Source organism: Stigmatopora nigra, chromosome 3 (assembly GCF_051989575.1).
Source record: "Stigmatopora nigra isolate UIUO_SnigA chromosome 3, RoL_Snig_1.1, whole genome shotgun sequence".
In the NCBI taxonomy this organism is placed as follows: Eukaryota; Metazoa; Chordata; class Actinopteri; order Syngnathiformes; family Syngnathidae; genus Stigmatopora; species Stigmatopora nigra.
Genome location: NC_135510.1, coordinates 15,829,737 through 15,856,775, shown reverse-complemented (window position 1 = coordinate 15,856,775; position 27,039 = coordinate 15,829,737). Strand labels below are relative to the sequence as shown.

The window sequence follows — 27,039 nt, the reverse complement described above, 5'->3', positions numbered from 1 at the left end:
TCCCCCACTGTGAGGCCGACCCGCTAACCACTCAGACGCATGTCCGCCATTCAAATAATGCAAAACTATTTAAGGAGCGATAGTCTTCCTTATACAAATGCCTTCTGCCTTGTATACATCTACCATTTTATCAGCACCAAACCAAACCAAGACCATCACGTTACCTCTATTGGGGGGGGCTTGAAGAGTGCCTGCTGGCATCTGTCAGGAATGGTGGTTGGTCTAAATACATGGTGGTCAGTTACAGTTCATCCAAGTGCCCGCTGAATTTCTCACAGAAGACAATAAGTTACAACTCCATGTCACCAAAATATGTATTCACACGGGATTCCTTAATGTATTTTGGGCTTGTTTAATAATGCACAGCATCTGCCAAAGAAATCATAAAACGTTAATGATAAAAGATTAAAACTTCAATGTAATATTGTTTTTAATTCTTAATCTTAACATCTGTTGCCTAACATTAGCTTCGTGACACACAAGTATATTTTGAATGTTCATTTATTTTAATGGTTTATTAAATAGTTTTATGATATTTTTTTCTCATTTTTTTGTATCTTCACACTTTTCATACAAAATTGGGACACTGGTGAAGATTGGGCACTTTGGGTATTTTTTTTTACTTTTAAGTGCACCCTTTGTGATGAAAAATGTGCCACATTGTGTTTGTGAGGTTTATTATTGTTGAATAACAGGAATTGCAATCATTAATAAGGGGAGCAATTGGCCAAGGTTGCCAGCCAGGTATGTTTAAATAAACCAGCGCGAGTTGCGTCTCTAAAAACAGACACTCACCATAAATGAGGTTATGGAACTTGGGATGTCTGTTACACAAATGCAACAAACTTTGCAGAAGGGAGAAAATATTCACTGATTTCCTCATAATTTGCTGCGGCCCAATAAAAACTAAGCATGGGTCCGTAGCTGGCCCGCATTCCTCAGTTTATAAACAACTGGACAATCAAGGAGGGGTAAATCTTTTTCCTTTCATATCTTTTTTTTTACTAACTAAGGCACGCAGAAGTTTCACCGTAGAAAATACTTTTTCGTATACTTTCTGCTCTTGCAGGCTTGAAAACGGGTCCATTTGATCCGTAACATAATAGGAAGGTTAAAGGAGCACGCAGGCACTCGGGTGCAGTTTTTAGTTTGACACAGGCAGGCAAACAGTCAGCCAGGCAGGCAGGAAGGAAGGGCCCTGTGCTCCAGGTTGTCCGGTAGGGTGCCTGCAGAGCTTCACGCATGCTGTTGATATCAGTACTACTGAGGAGCATTAGGAGCCGAGCGTGCGTGAGGGAGGGAGGGCGCAAAGCAAAGCAAAGCAGGGTGGAAAATAATTGTTTGCTCCGCTCAACTGACGCTTCCAGAATTCACTTGAGCGAACCTTTGAGATTTCGGCACGGACGAACAACCGCCGCTCGGTTTGTGGTTATTTAATGGGGCGACAAGGAAAGCTACCGCGGCTGTCGCCATCAATGCAACTTTATTTTGACGGACTAATGCGACGTTCTGGCGTTGTGTAATTGTCTCTGGGTGAGGAATATCGCACGTTTTTTCGAAGACCATGTCGCTGTTTGAATAGTAACTACTCACCTAACCTGGCATTTTCGTGGTACAGAGTGCGCGGTCGCTTAACTTCGATCAGGCTACCTCTTTTCATGACGATCCACGACGTTGATAAGACCATAAACAAAGCCCCCCTGTTTTGAAATTCTTATTTTGGAGTCACCTGAATCGACTTGGGGGGAAATGGCTTTTGGGTTGTTCTGGATCTGTTTGTGGTGCTTTCTTCGTCCCGGAGCCACCGGCCAAGGACCGTCGACTCCGGTTGTTTGTCCCCCCTCATGTAGCTGCGATGAAGATGGAGGTGCGGATTGTTCTGGGAGAGGACTGACGACCGTCCCGGCTGGCCTCAGTGCGTTCACCTACTACCTGTAAGTTTTCGCCAAAGTCCACGCCGAAATTCTCCTGTCAAAACAAGCCGATTGCCAGAGAAAGCTTCTGGCTACACGCAACATGAATGATCTGATTAACATAGGCTCATTTAGTGTTGTTGTTGTGTATCAATAATGGGTTGTTAGGATACTGACAACTTTCCATTTCGACAGGAACGTCTAGAAAGTGGTTTTATGAATTCCCCATGGTTGTGCTTTGGGGTGAATTGAAGAATATTTCCTTAGATAACTTCTTTATTAGTAACAAGAAATGATGCCAGAACCATTGCACACACAAAGTGAGGTTCTCATCTCATATTCTGAACCGCTTTATCCTCATTAGGGTCACTGGGGTGCTGGAGCATATCCCAACTGACTCCAGGTAAGGGGGGCCAGCCGATTGCTGGGCACAAGGAGACGGACAACCGGTCACGCTCATATCTAGAGGGAATTTAGAGTGTCCAATCAGCCTACCATGCATGTTTTTGGAATGTGGTTGGAAACCAGGGTACCTGGAGAAAACCCACACAGGCCCGAGGCAAACAGGCAACCTCGACACAGGTGGACCAGCCTGGAATTGAACCCATGTCACCCACTGTGACGCCAAAGTGCAAACCACTCGTACCACCAGGCCACCCAGACAACATGAGGTACTTTGGGCAAACTACATAATATGAGTCACTTTAACACATTTCATACTAATACAAGTAATAATGTGAATCAGTTATCGGAACACAACGGGACCGCAGACTGAACTGCATTAGAGCCTTGTTACGCTACATTAAACTACAACCATGTTAATAACCATATGGTCAAATCCAAAGTCTGAAATATTGATAACTTTTCAATGGGAAACATAATAAACACTTAAATTTGGTAGATCTTTGTCCTGCTCTAATGAAATAAAACCTAAGTCATTAGGGAATATTTTCCACCATTTCTCATCTTGGCTGAGATGGTAGATTTATTTTTATTTTTTTAGTCAAAGAATGCTGCTGCGCAATAAAGGAGTTATGGGGGACAGAGAGAAAGAACAGCAAAGATAAAACATGATTAAATTCACATGTTCCCAAGTGTAAGAAATGGCTGTTTGTAGTAATCATTGTTTGTACCTGTATAAAAAGAATATGCTGGAAATGTTTGGTTTAATGTATTTTTTTTTTAAACAGAAAGTCAACAATGCCATTTTAAAACATTGTAAATGTGTATTTCTCCCCCAAATGTCAACTTGTAAATGCAAATCTTTCACGGCCTCCATTTAAGAAAAAACAAACAGAAATAATCAACCTAACCCACAACTCCCTTTTCCAAAACACCATGGATTCCATTGATGATTTCACACACTATAAAAGATACTCAGGTTGTTTCACAATATCTTGGGTTTAATAATCAACTTGTTTAACCGCCTTGGTGAGTGCGTTGAGAACATTTCCTTGCCTGTATTGGAAATTAAACAAATGAAGCAACTAGCCACAAAAAACATGATTCCATTGAAACATATTTCAAATGCATTATTTTTTTTATTATATTACTTCAATTCATTTTGCTTTTGGAACTTTACTCTGACTGGTAAAAATTGGTAGGTGGGCCAGGTGTGTCCTAGACTTGGGACTTAGTACTACGTACATGCTTTGCTTATACAATTTAAAGAACTTCAAATTCAAATCTATATAGAAAATACTTAATAATAATAGAGGTCAGAATTTTAAAACTTTTCAACAGCTTAATGATGCATGCCTGTTCAAAATACAACATCAATCTTAAAGATCAGAAAGCTCTTGTGTTTATAAATAGTGCAAAGTAAAACAAATGGTTTAAAATGGTTATCAAGGCAGACTCTTGGAAAAATCTTGGGTCTCATTACTTCTTTAATGGAATCATCGTTGTGGCTAGGGGGTTATACATTTTATTTTCTGCTTTACCTCATGAAAAAAATTCTGCTTTTGTCCCCAAACAGCAGAACCAACATTAGTCTGGTCGCCATTGTTAGGAATGTTTTCTGAAAAGTAAACAGAGGAAGTCAATTTATATACTAGTGTCGTCCGTCAAGACACGATGTCACAGTGGGCGTACTCTTTAGTGTCAAAGGACTTTTTCACAATTTTTGCTTCATAAAGAGTACTCTGTATTATTCAGTCTCACATTGAGATCTTGACAAGAAGCAGACTTTTGACATATAAAGGTGTTTGCAAGCACTCGGCTGTTTTTTTTGTCTCCGTGATGTTTTCATACTTATGTATATGAACTTCTCTGATTATTTTGTCACATTTTCTTACATTTAACACCAAGATACTTCAATATGTAGTTGAAACTCTGAGGATTGTGAAAGGTTGTTTGTCCCCACTCCTTGCTTTTCCTCATTTGTTCTCCCGTAGTCTTGAACTTTAGTTGTCCTCAACCACTCCCTCTGCTTTTTGTATGTTGAGTGGTGGGGTTTGGGGATCGTGATGGATTAGTGAGACATATTGCAGCTGCAAGAGTTATTTCTCTCTTGGTTAATGCCTGCAATAGTCATTTTACCCATATGGGAAGAATAAATGATGTGCTTTTTTTTTTGGTCATCTGTAATACTTCTGACTTTAGTTTGTTTTTCTTGTCTCGGGCCCAGTCACACTTAAAATTTGATCTCCATTTAAAGGTTTTACTTTGACACTTCATCCCTTAAGAGCGGTGCCAATTGAATCAAATTATTTGCCAAGTCTTGTGCATGACTACTGAATATCCCACGACTGTAACAATACATACATTTAGGATATGATTTTTAGCACGATATTATACACACGTCAACAAAAATTAACCTTAAGCAAATTATGTCCCCCAAAAGACCAATGACGAACCATACGTGCCCACAATCTTTAACAAAGTATGGTCCGTCATCTGCTATTTTGTACCAGACCGCAAGGCGAATCTGGCAGCACTGCTGTACCTACATACTTGCTGTACGTGTTCTTTGTACAGTGGTACACTGTTTCAGAAGCTCTTATTTGTACCAGTACCAAGGGTTTGGTATCTGATAAACAGGCGTTCGGCATCAGCACACTGTGTGGATGGCACAATGGCACCTGTGTACTTTGGGCATAAAGACCTTTAAGACAAGCGAAGACATCTTGCTGCATGTTCGCTATGAGTGTCGGAGGGGATTTCCCATGGATGCAGATTTCTGAGCATTAGGACACTTGAAAATTTGCTCAATGAAACTAGTATATATCCGTTTTATACAGCTGTTGTAGTCTCACCCTACTTCTTGCAATACTAAAAGTAAAGACACTTTCTAGTTAAATAATGAAAAATAAATACACTTATGCCCAGGACTTTGCTTCCTGGCCACCGCTCGGGTATGACTTTTCCCATCGTATTGCCCTCTGTGTCCTTTCACCTCTCCAGTATGCGGGTAAATTATCAAACAGTTACCAGTCTGCTATCATAAAAAGGTTGGAGCTTACTCGGTAATTGATTCATTAGGTGGTTAATGTAAACCTTACAAAACTGCCAACTCCCATGAAACTTTACAGAAGAGGTCGAAAACTATCAACACGTTCGGGATGTGTGAAATGGAGAAGCAATGTACCTATGAAGTATTTAAAATGGGCACGGGATACCCAAATAGTTTGTTTGGTGGAGTGCAATTCTTCCCTTTTACGAAGCTGAACACACGACAGGAGAAGTGCCTTTAATCGATTAAACAGTGTGGACGGCCGCACTCACAGCTATGTCTCCAAAATAAACAGGAACACAGTACATGTGCACTAAGCCAATGGTTCCCAACCTCTGTGCCGCGGAGCGATGGTCAGGGGTGCCGCAGGAAATGATCAGCCAAGAAGTCTTACATTGTAATACTCCTAGAGAAAAATCTTAAAATTACGAGATTAAAATTGAAATGTGATGAACATTGCGTCATACGTTGTACTAATACAAGATTCAAACAATAGTCATTTAGTTGCTTACTTTTATGCAAGATGAACATCAACCTTTGGCGACATCGGGTCTGTGCGAAAAAGTGGATTTTTTAATTACATTTTTGGTGGAGTTATTTGATTCCTGTCGATAAAACTTTGATGAGTAAAACTTTATATTGTCAATGTAGGCGGTTTTTAATGAGACTTTCAGATGTTGGTTTGTTTTGGGATTTTTTTTTTCAATGCAAAAAGTGTGCCGCAGCAAGGTTGGTAAACACTGCTCTAAGCTATTGCCTGAGGTCTAACTGGCTACAACTATGTTGCCTAACTTGCTTTAGTAGAGGCAAGTGTATTTTGAAGTCGCTCAATCACAAATAAGATGAACATGAAACGACAATCAAGTAAAAATAATAAAAAGTGATAAATCAACCAAACACAACAATTCTCATCTGAAAAAAAGTTTTTTGGGAAGAAATAGTGTCGTCCTTGGCAAACAGTAAAGCAAAAATAAAACACATTCATGCTTTCTACATCAAAACTATTTAGTTTGTCTAATCCTCAATTTTTTTTGGTTTTGTAACATCATTCATAAAAGGTGTACAGTAATCCCCTGGTTATTGTGTCGTCACTTATCGCGAATATACTACTCTGCGATTTTATTCCGCTATTAATAATTTAAAAAGTTTATAAAAATGTGAAAATCCACGCTGAAACTCGAAAGTGGAACGCACTCTTGCTACTAGGACTCAGCACTGAAGAAAAGAAAAATAAATTGTTAATAGGGTTGACCTTAACCCTAACATATGTCTGGTCTACATTAACCGCGATATTTGAGGGATTACTGTAACAAGAATTTGCATAGATGTAGCACATGTATGAAATTAAAAAAAACTGTATTCTACCATATTTTTTTGTACATGAACGTGCACTGGGTTGACCGGAGTAAGTAGCGTGTCGGCAAAAATGAAACCATCGGGTCAAGCGGATAGGGTCATGCAAAGTGTAGAAAATTTTAAATTGAGTCCAAAAAAAGGCGCACACTGACTGATTGGGTGCAGCCTCCATTTGAGAGAAAATTTTATACTTTTAAGTGTACCCTAGAGTCGTGAAAATAAGATAGTTGCCAGCAAATGTCATTGCAATATGATGTAATTCACATGTGTACTAAGCAACACACTTCTTTTTTGCTAATTTCATCTGTAAACAAAGATATACTTTTTAATTTCCCCTTGTCAACATGGCATGTCGCAGAAATGCTGTGAACAGTAGAGTTTTTTTGCCGTGCTACTTCCCAAGCGTGCTTTGCAGCATTTTATCATACATAGCTGTGCTTGTGCTTACTTAACTTGTCCTTTCCACAATGTTATAAGTGTGTTTGCCTTGGCTCACAAATGGGAAGTTTGATGTGTGTATTGAATTTCATGATACCATGAAAATGTGTTGTGTGGGATCATCACAACATGCAACTTCTCAAATGCAAAGCTCAAGAGAGTAACACAATGGTTGTTTTTATTTTTTTGTAGGAATATTATTATTATCTTTTTTTTTAAAACATAGCACTGACTCGACAAAACCACCTCTGATAATGCACGAATATCATCTAGTCTGCGTTGATGTTCAATCACTGTCGAGTCTTGTACTTTTGTTGTAGTCTTTTATATTGCCCCTTGAATTTTTGATAGGGATAGATACAGTACTGTGAGAAAATAACATCTTTTACCAATATGTATTTTAGCAGGTCTTTATGCCTATCAATCATTTTTATAGGTTACCGGATCACGCAGAGCTTCCTTTTGTTTTCCAGAACAATGGCAAATGTTTGACAGGAATAAAGCAGCTACATTTAACACTTTCACTGCCAGCAACTGAGTTACCATCAAGATATTTTCCTATTACAATATCTGAGCGATTTTCCACTGTCTCATAGTGTGTTTTAAAGCAAAATATCCGCTAGGTAATGTAGTTCGATATAAGATATTGATTAAATTAGCAATTTAACAGAGTGTGACATTTCCATTTTTTTAAAGAGCAGGTTTAGTTACATTTTTTTTTTGGCTACATGAGAAAACACATGGGATTGATATTTAGTAACAACAGGCTGTATAGTAATTTAGTCTAGTCATCATTAATCACAACTACATTTTAAGTGCCCTGTTTAATATATCTTAGCATGGATAGGCCAAGGACCTTAATGAGTAAAGCAGTCCGAAAGTGAATGAGCACGTCGGTAAAAACTTGCGACTTCACAGTTCCGTATGTTAACCTACATACTAAAATATGCTTAGGAATGTGTCCTGCTGACTACATGTGGTTACAGCCTTACCTAATTCCTTCCACTACTACTAAAAAGGAATCAGAATTGAGATGTTGCTTGTAAAGTAACTGGATCACTGGGTAGACAGGAGATGGATCGTAAGGACATTGAGCATTCTGGAATTGGACCCTCATGTAATGGTGCTGTGTGTAAGCGTATGTCATTGGGAATGCAGAAAAGGTGCAATATGATCCATGCTGAATTTCAGGCGCGCACACAGGTTATCAAGTGATCTGGCAATGAAATTCAAGATAACCTAATTAAGAGTAAGCATTAAAGACAGGATGGTGCTTGATTTGTACATTCTTTGGTAGCCATGTTTTTATTTATTTATTTTTATTGTGAAGTAACTGCAAATCTCTGGTCAAGAGTATCATATTTCCCTTGTCAGTAGTCTGCACCTTTTTAACTTGAAAGTCTTGTATATTGTTTTGTCAGTTCCTTTGATTAATTTTCTGGATCAATACAATGCATCTCTACTCTTCTCTGTTCTGCTTTTGTGTGGAAGCAAATCACGTCCTGTGTGCATATTTGTCATGCTGCTACATGCTTATCTCAAGGATAGATTGAAATGTAAAAATCCCTGCAGCAGAAAGCTTTTTTTTGTTGCTTTTTTTTCTCTTTTAAACCAAAGTTTTTTTGGAATCTTCTTAATTTCCAAAACAAACATTAATACTGAATTATACACCACTGGCCACTTTATTAGGTACATCTTACTAGTATCGTGTTGAGCCCCCTTTCCCTTCTTACCTACCGTTTGCTGACTCCGGCATTTTGATTTAAAAAATGTAATATAATCATTCTTCAGTGGGTCCTAATTGATAATAGCATCATGTAGTTGCTGAACATCCATGATATGAATTTTGCATAACACCACTTAGGAAAGGTGCTGTGGATGCCATTTGAGTACAGTAAACTCATTGTCATGTTCAAGTAAACACTGAGACGGTTCAAGCTTTTCGACATGGCACGTTATCAGGTGGAAGTAGCCACGAGAAGATTGGTACACACTGTGGTGATAAATGGATGAACATAGCAAAAATTTTCAGTTAAAATGTGGAACTGCAGTGTGTAAGTTCAAACTAAATATCTTAAGAAAAGTAAACAAGATACTTATTTGATAGTGTAAACAGAAGCATCCCCTTTACTTCTGTGAATTCTTCTATTCTATACTAAGTCACTCACATGTCCAGATAAACACACAACATAGCTTGTAGCTCAAACCAAGCATATCAAACAAACTAGGCATTAAAAACACTTTTGGAGGCGCACGTGTTCAAATTTTGGATTGAAAAATCTTGTTTGTTGACGTGACAGTATTCGATTGTAAAGTGGTGCCTCTATTTATGACATTATTTGGTTCCGAAAGTTGTTTTGTATCCCACATTTTTCGCAATTAGAGACGCATTTTACATGTAAAACCTGTGATCCGTTCTTAGGTCCCCAATACTACCAACTAAGATATTTTTAAGAAATTGTCCAAGTATACACAGTGTGTATGAAATGTGTGAAAAGCATTAAAGAAGTTAAAAAAAATAAGACATTTACAGTATATTAAGGCTTAATGTATAGTATTTTTTTTATCTTTATGTGATTGATGGCTTAATAATTAAGCCAATAATCAAATACAAAAACATTTCATTGTTGGTCATCAAGGCCGGTTGGGTGCTGTCGTTTGCAAGTGCGTTTGTGAGAGAGGAGACAAATGTTTCACAACTAAAAACTTAAGAATCCATCTGTATAAACACACAACTTTTGTGGGGCTCATGATGAGAAAAAAAAGGATGAAGGTGCTTAAAGTACACTTTAAAAACTCACAAAACAATGTGTTAGAACTCCGTCACGACAAATGGCGGTTTAAGGGACAAAGTATCGTGGAGATGCAGATGCCTCCTAGCCAATGAGAGTCAAGTAAGGCGTTGGGAGATAGACAATGACAGCGCAACTCTTTTGACAATTTAACATTAAAATATGGCTTACAGGTAGTCAATTATCATTTCGGGGTTGTTTGAATTCTCTGAGTTTGCATTTTGTGACTTCAGTTTCTTTCGTGTCATGAGGCAAAATTATCCCATGTATGTGGAGATATTTGTATGTAGAGGCACTACTGTCTATTTTAAAAATTTCCAATCTTGTTTAGACTAGAAAGTTGCTAAAAAAGTATTATATTAGACATAGTTACTGTAGCTTAAGGGTCCCCAAACCGGTCATCAAGGCCCGTTGGTTGCTGTTGTTTTCCCACACTAATCCAGCATGGGCAGCTTCAGCAATACAGTAGAGTTTTCCTTTAAACAAGCAGCACCTGACTGCAATTTGGATTAGACACAAAATTGGTGAAAAGGTGTCTTCTTGTTTGGTTCAGAGTCAATCTTGCACCCACTGTGGGCCAATGTAAAATACTATGCAGCCTAGACACGTCAAGTCAATGCCAGACTTTCGGGTCAACAATGCATCATACTAAATGTTTACATTAAGACAAAATATGTTTTTTAGATATACAAAATGTCTTAATGCAACTATCCCTCGGACTCTGCTTCTGTTAAACCCTGGCGAGCCATTTTAATATTGAATTTTGTGGCTATAGCATTCCTAAAAAAACAGATCAAATAGTAATAATATTTTTATTTCTTTTCTACAGAGACCTGAGCATGAACAACATTACTGAGCTTCCAGCAAATGCTTTCAAGAACTTCCCTTATCTGGAGGAGCTGTGAGTGGATGCATTCTATTCTTTCATTAGTGGTAGAAAGTGACACAGTGCAATGTTGACATGTGGGTGGGTGGGGAAAGAATAAATAAGCATAGTGTGTGTACTCTTACAGAATTATTGAGTAGGAACATAAATTTGACGACTGCTGACTAGAGCTGGTAATTGGGTGTGGGTGCAGGTTGTTGTTCCAACCGGTCCAACACAGACAGTTTAACGAATAGGATTTCTGCTGAAACAAGTAGCACCCGACTGTAATCCACTACTTGTACTTCTAAGATACCAGATTTGTGGAAAGGTTTCCTCTTTATACGTTGGAACGAAAGCATGCAACCACTGCGGCCCTTTATGGGATAGTTCATTAGTCAGAATAGGATGCCGGCGGGTGCCAAGCTCCCTGATTACAATAATTTGACACGATAAGCTAAAGAAAACTTGGTAAAACGAAAACTTTACATGCCCTGGTTTTAAAGCCACGGGCACACTACAAGCAAACTAAACCTGTGTGAATTTGAAGGTGTTTAGAATTATTTCACCTCATTAACTACTGTATTTTCTCCCATATTAGCTGTATTTTTGCAAAAAAAAGATGACTAAATCGAGGGTACGGCTATGCTTGTGCACAAAACTACAAGTTGACAAAGACGAAACGCCATAACGCAACACAATGCAGTCAATACGTCTTTATTTCAAAATAGAGAAAAGATAAACAGATAAAATGCTAAACAATACTTTTATTTCTTGTTGGAAAGTGACAACTGTTGCAGTAATATGAACCATCGAAACAATCTCGATATTTCGACATTAGAACCAATATGGCTGCCACAACATCTTAAACTTCTGGTAAGAAAATTGTAATTTCTGTCATTAAAAAGCATCCAATGTTCCTCAAGATAGACTTCCTTCGTTTTTCAAATTGAATGATTTGATATTTTTCATTTACAAAGACAGGCATATTAACTTCCTTATGATATTAACCCAAATAAATTGCAATCCAGCAGATGATTCTCATACAGTATCTCAGAAATACCATGTGCAATGATTTTTCTCAAGATTGTCCCCTTCAAAGTAACACATATATACTGCCTATTATAACCATCAATATGGAGGTGAAATTGTGAATCCGCAGTGTCTAATACCAGATAAACTGTAACATTCAACGATTTTAAAGCAATTTTAAGGGTGCGGCTTATATGCGAGAAAATACGGTATTTTGTACATAGGTTGTTAACTTTACTGGGTTTTTGTTTTAAAATCAGGATCGCTGTAAAATAAAAAAACACCTTGGTTTTTTAATCACATATTTGCATTATATCGAGGCAGCAGAAGAGCAGGAAAGGTGAAAATTTTTGAAGGGGAAAGACTTTTTTTAAATATTCTATAATGTCTAGGGCAAGTTTTTATTTTGATGAATTTTATTCATTTTCTCTGGCACATTAAAAGCATTTTATCTTTGACACCCTCAACCTTCATTTTCCGCTTCACACCCAGCACCCAACTTGTTGCCGGGGTTTTAACCTTGTCAGACTTGTACATTGCTGAGTGATAAATCTGTTGCTAATCTCTCAGGCCTAATGGTATACTTGGAATATGTGTCTCACTCAACTTTGCCCATGGAGACACACTGTCTGAACAACTCTTGTTGGAAACAGGAAAAGCGGTGTCCCTGCACACTTTTTTTGTGTTTTACGGGATAACTTTAAGGCGGAAAACTGTTAAAGAGAAGTCAATGGCTACATTCACAAGCCGTGATATACATTGGTTCCATTCTTCAAAAATACTGCTGGTCCAAAATAAGCAAAGTAATTTTGAGAGGTGATACCTGGAAGTCCTATAGTTCTAATCTTGTTTGGGTGACAGACAAAGTGAGAACAGGCCCTGACATAGATTCCTTTGACACCTCTGGCCCCTTTTTTTAGTGTGATACATTAAACCAAATCTTAGGTGCTGACACAGTTTCATTTTAAGGGTTCACTTTTTCTCTGAAATAAACAGTTTGGCTCATCTTTAAACTGTTGCTTGATTTTACACTAGATCTATACTTGATTTAATTGTTTTTTTTCTTGTAGGAGACTTGCAGGTAATGATTTATCCTTCATCCACCCTGAAGCCTTGTCTGGACTGCATCAGCTCAAAGTCCTGTAAGTATCCACCCTCCATGACACCACTACTGTTAACACTCTCATGTAGATAAAAACCCACACAGTGACACTGTGAAGCTTTTTCCACCCACGGGGTGGGGAGAAATGTAAATCTTTCACTATGTTGTGGTGCAACTTTGAGGTAGTTAGTTATTGATATTCCACAACTTTGATTCAGTCTTACCCAAATAAGCATAAGTGTTATTTTTTTCTTTAAATCCCCTTACCCAACAACCGTTTATTACTAACATACCTTGTGAAAAGATTAGTTTGGCAGAGCTGCCAACTTTGCCGGAATTTACCCTGGACAAGCAACGCAAACTCCGGGGGTACTGACAACCTTCCTAAACTCTGGAAATCCCCCCCGAATGTTTTTTTTAAGCTACTTCAAATTTCAGTTTTAAATGCCCCATATCATCACTACGGCTTCCACCATTTTACATCCGCATTTGATTCAACTGCACCGTAATCCGGACGAATTCGGTAACACGAGTGAGTGCATTGTGAATCATCCGAATTACAAGTTCTGACAAATGATTCGTCTTGTGAGACTTCAATGTGGCAATCGATTTGGAATTAATTGCATTGGTAGCCTTTTTCACTTTAGCATTTCATTTTTTCTTCATACGGGACTTAAGTATAAATAAGGCTGACTAAACCACCAGTCTTTTGTTTCGAAACAAATCCTATCAAGTAGGATTTCACAGCGCTGGTAAATCTTACCAATTTGCCTGCTCAGGATAAGTGCAAAATGGATGGCAATTTGGATGAAACTTCTAAGAAGAAATCCAGACACTCGCAGAAGTTCTTTCGTTCGTATTCAACAAAATATACCATGTTGAAGCCATCTCCAAAAAGACCGACATTTGCACATTGCACAACATGCAAGTGCGACTTCAGCGTGGCACAGGTTGGAAATAGTGACAGTAAGACGCACTCAGAAGGATGCAAACACATACATGTACTTATTTTCATTCCACTTTACTTTTTCAAAAGCTTCCAAAACCACAATATTTCAGTTCATGTAAACACATGATAATAACAGTTTTATTTTAATTGTTTTTACATTTTATATAAATTTTGCGCGAATCATATTCACTCTTGATGAAAACATAAAACTGCTTTTTTTGTCTGCGGAATTCGCTGCAAATGCAGAATCAGTTTTTTTTTGTATTAGTGAGCCCTGTTGGTACAACTTCAAGAAATCCTCCTTTTCCACAACTCTCTGTTAATGTCATTGTGCTTCAAAAAAGTAGTCCCAAAAAGGGAACATGTTTAAATTGCATCCAAGAAGTGCGGTAATGCTTAAAATACATTAGCACTAAGAAGAAAGAAGGCAAAAGTATTTATGTAGATGCTAAAAATAAGAAATTATGGATATGGATGTGTCAAATTGTCATTAAATTTATAAAATACTTTTTCCTGAGATTTCAGCACAATGTGAACTCAACAGGTTGGCCAGCAAGATGCCTTGCTTGACCCAACTAAATTGCCATGAATAACTTGTATGTTGAGGAAGAATGCAGCGATAACTCAAGCAAATTAACTATTGCAGGGCACGTCAATCATTGACCCAAATAGTTGGCTTACCACCGTGAAGTCAACTCTTTGCTTTGCCTTGCGGGGTTACAGTGGGCTGCTATGCCTGGGAGGCATTGGACCCCTCTGGCTCAGTGTAGGGTTTATACTAAGCAGCTAAAAAAATCAAATGCAGGATATCCCTATTGGGACTAAGGGAAATCCAACATTTAAAAAAATAACAATGCATGCAGTACGTCAATGTACCGTAATGTTTTTTGTTTGCCTAACTCTAAATCTCAAATGATATTGTATCCTAAACTGTTGAAATACTGTACAGAGGTACCTCGACATACAAGCACCCCGACATATGAGCAATTCGAGATACGAGTACAATTTCGAGCAAATAATTATCTGGTGATACGAGACAAATTTCAATCTACGAGCAGACAGGGGACGCCAGATGCTGCTCATAAGAAGATCATGGGCACTGTCTGACTGAGTGTGAGAGTGAATGGTTGTCTGTCTTCTTCCGGGTGAGGCCCGAATTCAGCTGGCATAGGCTTCAGCACACCATGCGCCCATAGTGAGGATAAAGTGGTTCAGAAAATGAATGAATTGAGCGATAGTATACATCACACAACCCTAGATCCTTTGGAGCTTACCTATATAGTAGTTGGATTTTATCATATTAAATTGTGAGTTTCACCTGATATACTTTTCACCATCAGGATGCTGCAGAACAATCAACTTAAGACGGTACCAAGCACTGCCCTCAAGAACCTTCATTTTCTCCTGTCTCTGTGAGTTTCCAAAACCTTTTATTACTGTAAAAAAACCACCACCCATCACTGTTTGACAAAGTCGGGATTACAATATAAAAATAATACTGCCTTCAAATACTGATTTGCAACCGGCTAGTTAGTGTATATAGCTATTGTGAAACAAATGCCATGGCTGCTATCAAAGGTCATTTCATAATTACCGTATTTTCAAACCGCCTTAAAAGGCGCCATCACAGTTGCAGATATGTCTTCTGTTTTGTTTTTTGTCAATAGAAAAGGCACTATGTTTCAAATAACTTGCTGCTATGGTTGTGCTAGCATGACACACACGTTAACGTGCATCCTGGTGTAAGTTTTTTAAAAAGGCAACAGGAGCAAAACATTGATTTTGTTTTATTGACTTAATATGCATTTGCGAAAATACAAGTCAAAGTATTAAAACATCATCAAATCTCTCAAAGTCTTCATCTTCTGTATCCAACATGAGTTCTGCCAAGGGGGCGTGATCGCCAACAACGCTGGGTTCCATCTCATTGTCAGGTTCATAGAAATGATTCTAAACCCTATTACATAGAAGTGAATGAAAAGTCCGTCACGCAGTCGCGTCATACAATTTAATTTAGTGCATAAACAAAGCGCACTGACTGATTGGGCACCCCGTCCATTTTAGGGAAAATTTTAGACTTAAGTGTATCCTTTAGGTGTGAAAACATGAAAACACCAATTAACATGGAAAAGACGAGTGACGGTTTTTGACATGAACGTAAGGACGGATTCTTTTACAACTATTTCCGATATACCAATTTGATCAGAAGTATAAGATATTTGGTCAATTTGTGCATTTCCAAAATTATTTCCAACTGAATGTGTTGCATGGAGTAAAAAAATGATTAAAAATTATTTTTTACTGTCCATAAAATCAGGTTATCTGATCCTAACTTTTAAACACTACACTTTTGTCCATGTAAATGTATTGACTGATTATTGTGAGAATTGTTCTATCAGGATGAACATGTTGAAAGTCTAAATTTAATCAGTTGAAACTTTATAAACCACCACCTTGTCCAGTTTCTCTTTTCCTTTTCTGTGTCTTAATTTTTATATATTTTTAACAGAAGTTTGAGGTTTAGAGTCTATTGCTGAAGTAATAGGCCCCAAAGAGCAAAATGTCAATCAAGTGTGTTTTTCTCCCTAGCTCAGACACTTGAGGAATTTTGAGGGAGGGCGAGATACAGAGTGAGGGAGTAGAGTGGGAGAAAATAGTTTGATGATAGTGTGAAAATCACTTGACTATTCAATACACGAAATGTTCTAATGAAAATCTCAAAACACAAGATTTTACCATGAAAATTGTCTATTTTGGCAAATTTAATTTGACACAAATCAAGAAATAGAATGTTATTAAAATGTATGTGTATTTGTATGAATGTAGTAACAAAATTTTACTATTTTTATTTAATTAGAAAACCTATTGATAATCATAGTATTTTATATATTTCCCTTTTTCAGATTTTGCTTACACCATCATTGTCAGGGTGAAATAATTTTGGTAATGACACATTTTTGAGCAACTGTGATAACCCTTACATTGAATTAAAAAAAGAAATTTGTGAAGCTCTAAATCGAGTAATGTGACATTGATATTGAACAAAAATAATACAAGGAACAACAGCGATTGGAGGGAATACTTAAATGATGGAACTCTGGGTAAATATTTCTAAATGCATGTTTAACAACAACAAGAAGCTCAACAAGTATTGCCACAAATTGTTTACCAGTTACATAAGCCTTGAATGTGCAAAATTTGGGTCCTAATGCTCAACCTCCCGACCTATCCCCACTGTCCTTGTATTCTTTAGTCGACTAGATGCAAACCACATTACTACAGTTCCAGATGACAGTTTCGAGGGTCTTCAACAACTGCGACATCTATGGTTGGATGACAACAACCTTACAGAGGTCCCCATTGGTTCATTGCAACACCAAGCAAATCTACAAGCACTGACGTTGGCGCTCAACCGCATCTTGTACATACCAGACAACGCCTTTGCAAACCTCACAAGTCTAGTTGTACTGTAAGTTTCATCATGCTACTGTTGTAATTTTCATTTGGTTGTGATTTTTATATAGCTTATACGCAAAAATGACAGTAATAATGTTTTGATCATTTTAGTTCTAGTTACGATTCTCTATAATGAATGCATTCACCTCTTGGTCTGCATCAAACAATGAAACCCTTTTGGCCAAAAGCCATCAATTATTGACTTTCAGGTAAAAAAAAAAAAAAGAAAACTCCCCAAAAAATAATCAAAATGGCTGTTAATTCATTTGATATTTTTTTCAATCCATACTAAATCTAAAATTTACAGTTCACTTTACCCATCTTTAAACAGCATATTCTAATCTAGTTTTCCATATATCCTATGCACCTAATAAGCAACCAATATACAAAATGTATGAATGGACCAATCAAAAAACTGTAATGCTGAACACTTGGTACAAAGTGTCTTTTTAATTGTCCCTTGCAAAACCAGGGAAGTTTCAGAATGTCATAATGCATATACAGCTGGACCAACCTGATTGTGTACTGCTAAAAATTAATTAGGGAGACATTCTCTGCTTTCCTAAAAGTACCCAAAGAAGTTGTAGAATGCATGCCAGTCATTTGAAATTGAAAACAATACTATATCAATAGGTTTATGTGATTATTTGTAGTTTCCTACACAGAAACTAGCAAAATCTGATGTTTGGGCAGCTCACTAATAAAGGAGAAAATTAATATGTCAAGTTTGCAAGAATTTCAAAATTCTGACTTTTGTAATAATGCAAACTAGAGCTACCCAAACTTTTTTGGTCCAAGATCTCTTTTTCAAGCACCCAACCTCCCGTGATCTCCCTTCTTTCCAGGCCAACAACAAAGCTCGGTAGTTATGAATGTAGATATAACTTGCATAACTGCATTGGCCAATATATAGTGATCCTCGATACGTTGTGGGTCACATTTAATGACGTACAGAGAGTATGTTTTGCAGCATGGCAAACATCACTCAGAGCCACTCATATAAGGCTCTTTATCAGTTCCTATCATGACAGTGACCAATAAGACAAATGATAAACCAATGTATCGTACACTGTATTGTAGTGTCATTTAAAAAATATATATTTTAAATCTTTATTTTTTTCCATTCTTATTTTTCAGTCATCTCCACAATAACAGAATTACAAAAATTGCCAACAACTGCTTCACCGGTCTTATAAACCTGGAAACACTGTAAGTTTTGAGTTAATGTGTATCGGAGTGATTGGCGCTGTGTGGCTTAGGATGTGTGCGCACGTGTCGACAACTACCCACACCACACCCCACCTTTGCTGTGGTTGTCCAGACATCATTGTCCCCACTTCCTCTTGTAATTGCTTGGAGATAAATAGAGCAAAGTGCAAGATTGTTATCAAATATGCCCTCCCACTGTTTGCTTCTTCCTGACACACTATCATGGAAAATCCTTTTGTGAACTCAAAAGCCACCCAACCAATGGCTAACTCTTTTTGGTGAAAAAGTATGTCAGGGATGATTTTCTAGGGTGGCTCTTCGTTTTAAGACACTCCAATTAATATTTTTTTTGAAATTACTATGCATAACATGTCATTTGTAAGTTTGGTTAGTATGATTGGATCGGATTGGATAACTTTAGACAGAACAGCAAAGCAAAAGCACAAAGTAAAAAGCAAATCAAATTAATCATAAAATCTTTAAAACATAAAAGCAGCAAAAACACAAAATGAGCGAGAGTGGACAGAGCTACCGCCGCCACCCGCTGCCGCTTGAACAGTGCCATTTTGGTTGCAGTAGCTAAAACGGATACAGGCTCAAAAAGATGTAAAGTTGGACAAAAACTGGAACCACACAAAGGAAGTCTTCCACAAGATAGGGAACTTCTGCAGACTGTGACCGAGGTAGAGAATATGGCGAGTCACTCTTCCAAGCTTATCCGCACAGTTCCTCAGTACTCTGGAGCTCAAGACAACAGTAGCAGAGTAGAGCCCCTCGACTCCGTTCCCCAGAAGTCTGGAGCTGAAGACAACAGTAGCCGAGTAGAGCCCCTCGACTCCGTTGCTGGTAAACGCCGACAGCACTTCCATCTTATCCCAGGATGGAATGGTTGGTCCGAAGCGTTGCCTCTTCTCCCGTACCCTTTGTCCAGCTCTGAATCTCCAGCGACACCAAGGTGTTGCTCCTTCTGCTGCGTATTGTAACAACTAGTCCCATGTGTGTGACAGCGTAGGCATGGCTGAATGGTTCCAAAAAGTATAAAGTACAAAGTAAAGTAAAAAGGAATGTATTAAGAGATATTAAAATATAATTAATAAAAGATAGAAGGGCTGTAAAACACGAAAAACAAATAAAGGTGGACAGAGCTACTGCCACTGGCTTCCGCGTGACGGCGCCATCTTGGATAAGATATGAGAAACCTACCTCAATCTGGCAATGAACTGATGAATGACAATGTTTGTGTTCATCAGTGCTTCTATGATCTGATTATTTCAGATGCAGCATTTGTCTGTTAGCCCCACCTCTAGCATTGATTTCAAAATCCAGCCCGAAGCAGAGAAGACCAGAGTGACTTGCCATTAATTTTGTAAATGACATTATGACTGACTTATACGTCAGATCTTTTCAAACAAATACATTTGCTTTTTAAAGATGTTGGCTTGCCAACTTTATTTCATAGTCCTTGGAGACAGTTAAACTTTACCACTGGCAAACTATTTGCTTATGTGTGTGCCTTTTCTCTTTGTAGGGATCTTAACTTTAACAACCTGATTGTTTTTCCCAAAGCAATTGAAGCCCTACCCAAACTGAAAGAATTGTAAGTATGTGTTATTTTTTAAGTAACCTTAAAAGTAGTTTTTGTTATCAGTTGAAATGTTTCTTTTAATATATAAACTTTTTTTTAAAGTACTTCATAAAGATATAGTGTGGTGTTGGTATTTACAATTATTTGAATTAACATGAGATGCATGTTAATTCTCTCCATATGCCCAATGTATTTGGCCTTTTATTTTGCAGGGGGTTCCATAGCAATGATATTTCTTCTATACCTGAAGGGGCTTTTCATAACAACCCCTTGCTGCGAACCATGTAAGACATTGTGCACACCCTATGATGACAAATACCACTATGTACTCCGTGTAAACATAACACATAAAGCAACATAGCACTTTTCCCATTGCATTTACTTTGTATTAATGTGATTGTGTCTCATGGCAGACATTTCTATGACAATCCTCTGTCATTTGTGGGTGCAACGGCTTTCCAAAATTTGTCTGACCTCCACTCTCTGTAAGTTTCATGACACTACATAACTATTTTCGTCAGTTCCTAGAATAGTCCTCATCCTCTCAGTTTGACCCATCGAGTAAGAGGCAATTGAAAAGGCAAATGCTAAACACATGCGCAAAAACACACACTCGCACACATGTTCATACTCGTCTACAATGTATTATGACAGAACTCTTACACAAATTTTGTTTAAGTGAAAAATAACTAACGATGAGAAGGAAATTATTATTATTAATTATTTTCCCAGGAGGAAATAAAAGGGCCAGCTGTACTTATAACACCCAGAACTGGAAGTGAATATGAATTTTGCATGTAAAAAAAAAAAAAGATTAATTGCGAGTTAACCATGAACTGTCTGTGATTAATCGCGGTCAAAAAATGTAATCGCTTGACAGCGCTAACAATTACATGCACTATTTAGATACAATATTAGCAAGCATTACTTCTTGTTTCACTTTATGTGTTGTTGTAAATAAGGATTGGCTTATGAAGTCTCTTCAGTTTTCTTCTGTTATCAGAGAAATGTTTATAATCTATTAATGGTATGACGTAACCTTCTTGAATGTTTCCTTTAGAAAAGTTCATGGAGAATTAGAATTTAGGCTTCATCTGAAGAATTCTTTTTTTTTTTAAATTATACATTCCCAGAAAAACTAAATATTTGTTCTAATGTCTTAAATTGAATATCCTTTGTGTTTTCTAGGATGCTGCGTGGGGCAAGCATGATGCATGACTTCCCTATTCTCACATGGACAAACAACATTGAGAGCCTGTGAGTTAAACAGAATACATAACACTGTTTATTTGATTTGGTGCTGCATAATAGTGGCTGATGAGGTTTTTGTGTTCCCAGGACACTGTCGGGGACCAAAATATCATCTGTACCCGCTGAGTTGTGTGATGATCTCAAGCTGCTAAGGACATTGTAAGACACCTTTCCTTTCTATTCCTTTGGGGTTGTCTTTATCATCACTCCTTGGTTTCAAAGGTTCCCAGTGAATTTATTAATTCTCTCCATTGCTCTTGTTAGAGATTTATCCTACAATGAGATCAAGGAGTTCCCATCCCTTCAGGGCTGTGTCCAATTGCAGGAGATGTGAGTTTTGATATCCATTTGCATTCTGGACCTGGAAAATTGAAGTTTCAAAATAAAAACATGTCTTTATACCACTGTAATTGTTAAAACAGTTACATTTTTAATGTCACCTTGCTTTTCAATCCACAGAAGCTTTCAGCACAACCAAATTAAAGAAATTGGAAGGGAACATTTTCAAGGTCTTTCTGCTCTTCGTTTATTGTAAGTGCTGAGTTCATTTTCTCTAGCCCTTTCCTCCACTACATCGAAGCGTTGCGCATACGGTTGCTCGTTGCCCAATTATCTTGCATACCTTGATTGTTAATGTGTTCCACAGAGACCTGAGTAGGAATAAAATCCAATTTATTCACAGAGATGCTTTTCTCACCCTTTCTGCTCTCACAAGCCTGTAAGTAAAGATGACCAAATCAAATCCATTTTATATAGAATAATGTCTAATATCGTGTGAACAATCCTTTCTCCACAGAGATCTGACTATGAATTATCTGAATGCATTTCCAACGGCTGGGCTCAGTGTCCTAAGTCAACTAAAACTCTCAGGGAACCCACAGATGAAAGATTTACTGACAGTAAATGAGTTACCCAAACTCAGGTGAGAAAACAATGAAGAATGATCATTTTACATCACGTGGTTTGTGTGCATTTTAGTTTTTTGTCAGGGTTGAGTTCACTTCACCACATTGCATTTTTTTTTAAATGCAATAGTGCAAACTCAAACGTCTCTGGCTGCAACTTTTTTTAAAGTCCTCAATTTGAACAGTTGTTCCTAGGCCTGAGCCATATGACAAAAATTATCACAATTAAAAATATATATATATATTTATATATCAGCCTATTGATAATTATCACGATAACTATCAACTTTTCTTTTTCAAATCGAAACACCCAACTTTGGTGAATAAGTAAATACATTACTTTCCTTGTTATCCAATCATGAAATTAATTGCGTTCTTGACCTTACTTTAAAGAAAAGAGAATATAAAATATTCATTCATTCTTTTTCTGTACCGCTTATCATCACAATGGTTGTGGTGGGTTCTGTAGCCCACCTGAGCACACTTTGAGCATCAGGCAGGGGACACCCTGATTTAGGCACAAAGATACGGATTACCATTCACGCTAGCACCCATACCTAGGCTCAATTTATTTAGAGTGTTTAACCAGCCTACATGCATGTTTATGAATAATAAGACCTGCAGAATTCTTGACAGGCATCTTGTTTATGCGATAAATAAAATAATCAACTGAGGACATCGTCACTATTGGCAAGCATATTATTTTTGGCTTCACAAAAAGAAATATTTTCAAAACGTTTGCATAAAATGGGGGTAACTCCTTGATATCAAGTAAGGAAATAATTACAGGCTGTCCTCAAAAGAGGAGAATCAATTAAAATGGGTTAAGGACATTTAAAAAAAAGAAGAAGAAGAAAATGTCAGGGAGACTTCACTTGAATCTTGTAGTGGGTTGTCTCTGTGTTGTCCTGCATCTCACAATTGTTAATTTTGGCTGTGTTATTCCTTTTGCTTTCTTGCTGTGTGTTAACTGCTGTATAGCTAACCATCCTAATATAAATATGTCTGTTGTTTCCTTGCCATCTTCTTTGCTTCCTGAATGTTGATCTGGAACTAGAGTTCACGTCGCATCAGCCACACAGTAACAATTTGAATAGAAACGTTTAAGAGTGCACGGTGTCCACTGTATACTCTCCCTCTGTCTAAGATAATAGACATTTGCTTTTTTTACATTGTAGCAAATATATTTGCTGACTATATGACATTTCTGCTCCTAGATTTGTCTCCGTTCCTTATGCCTACCAATGTTGTGCATTTGTTGGATGTGACTCGATGGCAGGTTCTTGTGAGGAAAGTGACGTCAAGAGATCAGCAGGTGGGAGCCCTTTTCTTTCAAAATGTGGCATGCAAACAGGATATTCATTCATTCATTCAAATCATATCATTAAAATCAGATTAAAAATTGTACATAACTTTTTACATCACGTTAACCAGAAGTTGTTCGGGTTCCGGAGACCTCAACTTTCCACGACATTAAGCCAGTGTTAAAAATGGGATTTTTTGAATCATTTTTGGTTTTCATTTGATTCTTGGTGTTAAAACTCTGATGACAACAAGTTTATATTGCTAAGATAAGTGACATAGCTTTAAGGTTGGAAAACACCAAATTAGATATCTGATAGTTGTTAATGGCAGGCAATGAGTTAAACACTATGAAATAAATCCAAATAAGCAGCCAAACTTTATCACTTTTTAGGTGGTGAGGATGTGGAACAAACTCCTATGATTATGCATTGCTCACCCTCACCAGGTAAGCCAGATACCTCCACCTTCTCAATGTATCCAGGTTTATGTCTTATTTTCATTGAATTTTTTTCCCCCGTTTTTAGGAGCCTTCAAGCCTTGTGAGCATCTTCTAGGGAATTGGATGATTCGCCTGATGGTGTGGTTCATCTGCCTGGTTTCTCTGGTTTTTAACAGTTTAGTGCTAGTTGCCACCTTCATCCCCTCACACTGCACCTTAGGCCGCTCTCATTGGTGGGTTCCATCCATCTCCTCAGGGAGGTTGTTGATGGGGCTCCTTGCCTTGGCAAACCTGCTCACCGGCCTTTATTTGGGGGTTTTGACCATCCTGGACGTCACCACATGGGGAGCTTTCGCCGAGTTTGGCGTGTGGTGGGAAATGGGACCCGGCTGCCAGTTCACGGGCTCTCTCGCAGTCTTCTCGTCCGAGTGGGCGCTTTTGTTGCTCTTATTGGCAGCAGTGGAGCGCAGCATGGCCGTAAGGGACATTCTCGGCAAAGCGATGACAACTCCTAGGAGAAGTATCCTCAGCCGCAGAGGATGCTGGAGACGAGATCGGCGTTTTGGCCTGGCTGCTGGCCTTGCGGGCCTAGTTGCCGCCGGCGCCGCTTGCCTCCCTCTGCTGACGTACGGCGAGCGGCCGGCCTCGCCCCTCTGCCTGCCTTTTGCCGGAGCCGAGAGTCCGGCCTTGAGCGTCACCGTTGTTCTGGTTCTGCTCAACGCCCTGGCTTACCTGTTCACTGCGGCCGTATACACTCAGTTATACTGCCACCTGGGAAGGGTGGAGTTGATAGACCCTGAGCAAACTGGCGCCCTACGCCACGTAGCTTGGCTCATCTTCACCAACTGCATCTTCTTCTGCCCTGTGGCCGCTTTCTCTTTTGCCCCCCTCTTAACAGGATCTACCGCCGGAGGGCCAGAGATCGCCAAGTCCGTCACTCTTATTTTCTTCCCCCTGTCGGCATGCCTCAACCCGGTTCTCTATGTTTTCTTCAGCCCGGCCTTCCGGGAGGACTGGCTGAGGTTACGGGGCAGTTGCCATCTGAGCAGGGGGGGGAAGCAAACAGGAGGCGACAGCCTCGGAGACGCCGCCAGTGGCGACTCTGAGCTGACGGGTGGAGGCTCCTCCGCTCAGTTCAACTTTGACTGCGGCGTTTACTCTCAACTTTGTGGAGAGGTGGTTTTGTGTGAGGAGTGCGAGGCCACGCTGCATGCCAAGACCTGCTCCTCTCTCTCGTCCGACGCCGTCTGCAGACACATGGTGAAATCTCGCAGCTGTCCCACCCTCCTGACAGGAGTGGCCGCGTGCCAGCGCACCGAGGGATTCCGGCCTGAGAGCGGCACGCCTTCGGCTCAGTCCGAATACGCCGATGAGGGGGACTCGTTTATCTCTGACAGTTCGGACCAAGTTCAGGCGTGCGGCAGAGCCTGCTTCTGTCAGAGCAAAGGCCTCCCTCTAGTAAACTACTCGTACAGCATACCTCGAGTCAGAGACTAAGGCCACTCTGGCGCCCTGTTAAAGTATCTGCGTCAGCGGTTACCTTGGGGAATGGGGGACAGCGAGCACTTGTTTGTTTTCACAGAGCAAACACACGCAAGCAATCATTTAAAGGGAACTTTGAATTTAGCATTTGTGGATGCGATTGTGTCAAAAACTGGCCAATGAACAGACGTCTCAGTGGATGACTCGCCAGCTGTGCCTGCCTTCGTGCCTGGACTTGTGGTTTCCTTATGTACACCCTTGACCTTTTGTTTTTCGTTGTAGTTGAAATGATTCTAAACCCTAACAAATGGTAAAGCGCCACCACAGCAAATGTATATTTTGTTTTTTTTTTCCTTCTCTAATCAAATCGTTGCAAACAACTGTAACCTGTGAATGTATGGTATGAGTCTGGTGGTTTCCAACTTAAAGATGGAATAATGCCTGCCCGTATTTGTAACTGTGACTGTGTGCAGCAGTGCGCTAATGCTTTGAGAGGTTGTGGGTGTCCACTTCACACTTATTTGTATTATTAAGTCACCAAGACTAAGAATGTGATCGGAGTAGCAGATATCACTGTTTTGAGTAACAGCTCACATTGTTTGTCAGAGTGTTGCTCCTATTTATTGTTTGAGCGACATTCATTTTTGGATGCAGGTGGTGTCATTTGTTTAAAAGGCAACTTTGTTCAATTACCAGCCTTTGTAGGGTTATTGCTAATGGCATACGATACACTACCCATATATTTGTGGTTGCAGAACCACTCTTATTTCTGGATTTATTTTTCAAATGAATGTCTTTGTATAGGTGGAGCCAACGAGTAAAGACAAACAAAGGCAATTTGTCAGTGCTAAAATGGGGATATTTATTTGCAGTCAGGCCTGGTCACTACCACAAATAGCGGGAGTCCATTTGTATCCCTTAATGCATAAACTGGTACATGCAAATAACTGACCGACCCCCCCTCCCCCATCTGAATTGAAAAGTTATTTTTGATGACCCCTCATTTAAACACTTAAAAACCTGGTGTTCACATATGTGGACCTCATATTTTGATTTTGAATATCAATGTTTTGATATACTACAAGTTTGGCCTACATGACCTAAAATGTCTTTTATTAATGTGTAAAGTTTTGTTATTGATAATTATTATTTTGTTTTTTTTCACATCTTTATTTTAAACAAACAAAACCCCCAAATACACTGGTTGTAGCCTTCAGTAATGTATTTTTTATTATTATTATTATTTTTAGAGCTGGCTGTGAATGTTCATCTTTCAGTGCCCTTGACAGCACGGGACATCTATTCCATTTCGACTGGGAGTGTTGGCAAGGATTGGTCGCTGCTAGCCTCTCACAGTCAAAATGGATTGGTAGCTTAGCGCCATCAGTGACAGTTAATTAATTACTAAATGAGTGTCCCAGGTTAATGCAGAATGTTGCACCTTTTTAAGTCTGGCTAACCATACTGTAATTGCTTCGCACAAATTGTACCCAATTTTCTTCCAAT

General features: G+C 38.7%; 1 protein-coding gene across 1 annotated transcript; it reads left to right on the top strand.

Annotated features, from left to right (window-relative positions):
• The first annotated feature begins 1,042 nt into the window (after positions 1-1,042).
• lgr4 (leucine-rich repeat containing G protein-coupled receptor 4) lies at positions 1,043-27,039 on the top strand. The gene is made up of 18 exons (XM_077713695.1): positions 1,043-1,934; positions 10,783-10,854; positions 12,921-12,992; positions 15,242-15,313; positions 17,155-17,370; positions 18,495-18,566; positions 20,095-20,163; positions 20,364-20,435; positions 20,565-20,636; positions 21,340-21,408; positions 21,490-21,561; positions 21,667-21,732; positions 21,862-21,933; positions 22,049-22,120; positions 22,199-22,324; positions 23,525-23,622; positions 24,004-24,057; positions 24,137-27,039. Exons 1-18 carry the CDS (start codon positions 1,750-1,752, stop codon positions 25,546-25,548), a joined length of 2,943 nt encoding a protein of 980 aa, XP_077569821.1. The 5' UTR covers positions 1,043-1,749; the 3' UTR covers positions 25,549-27,039.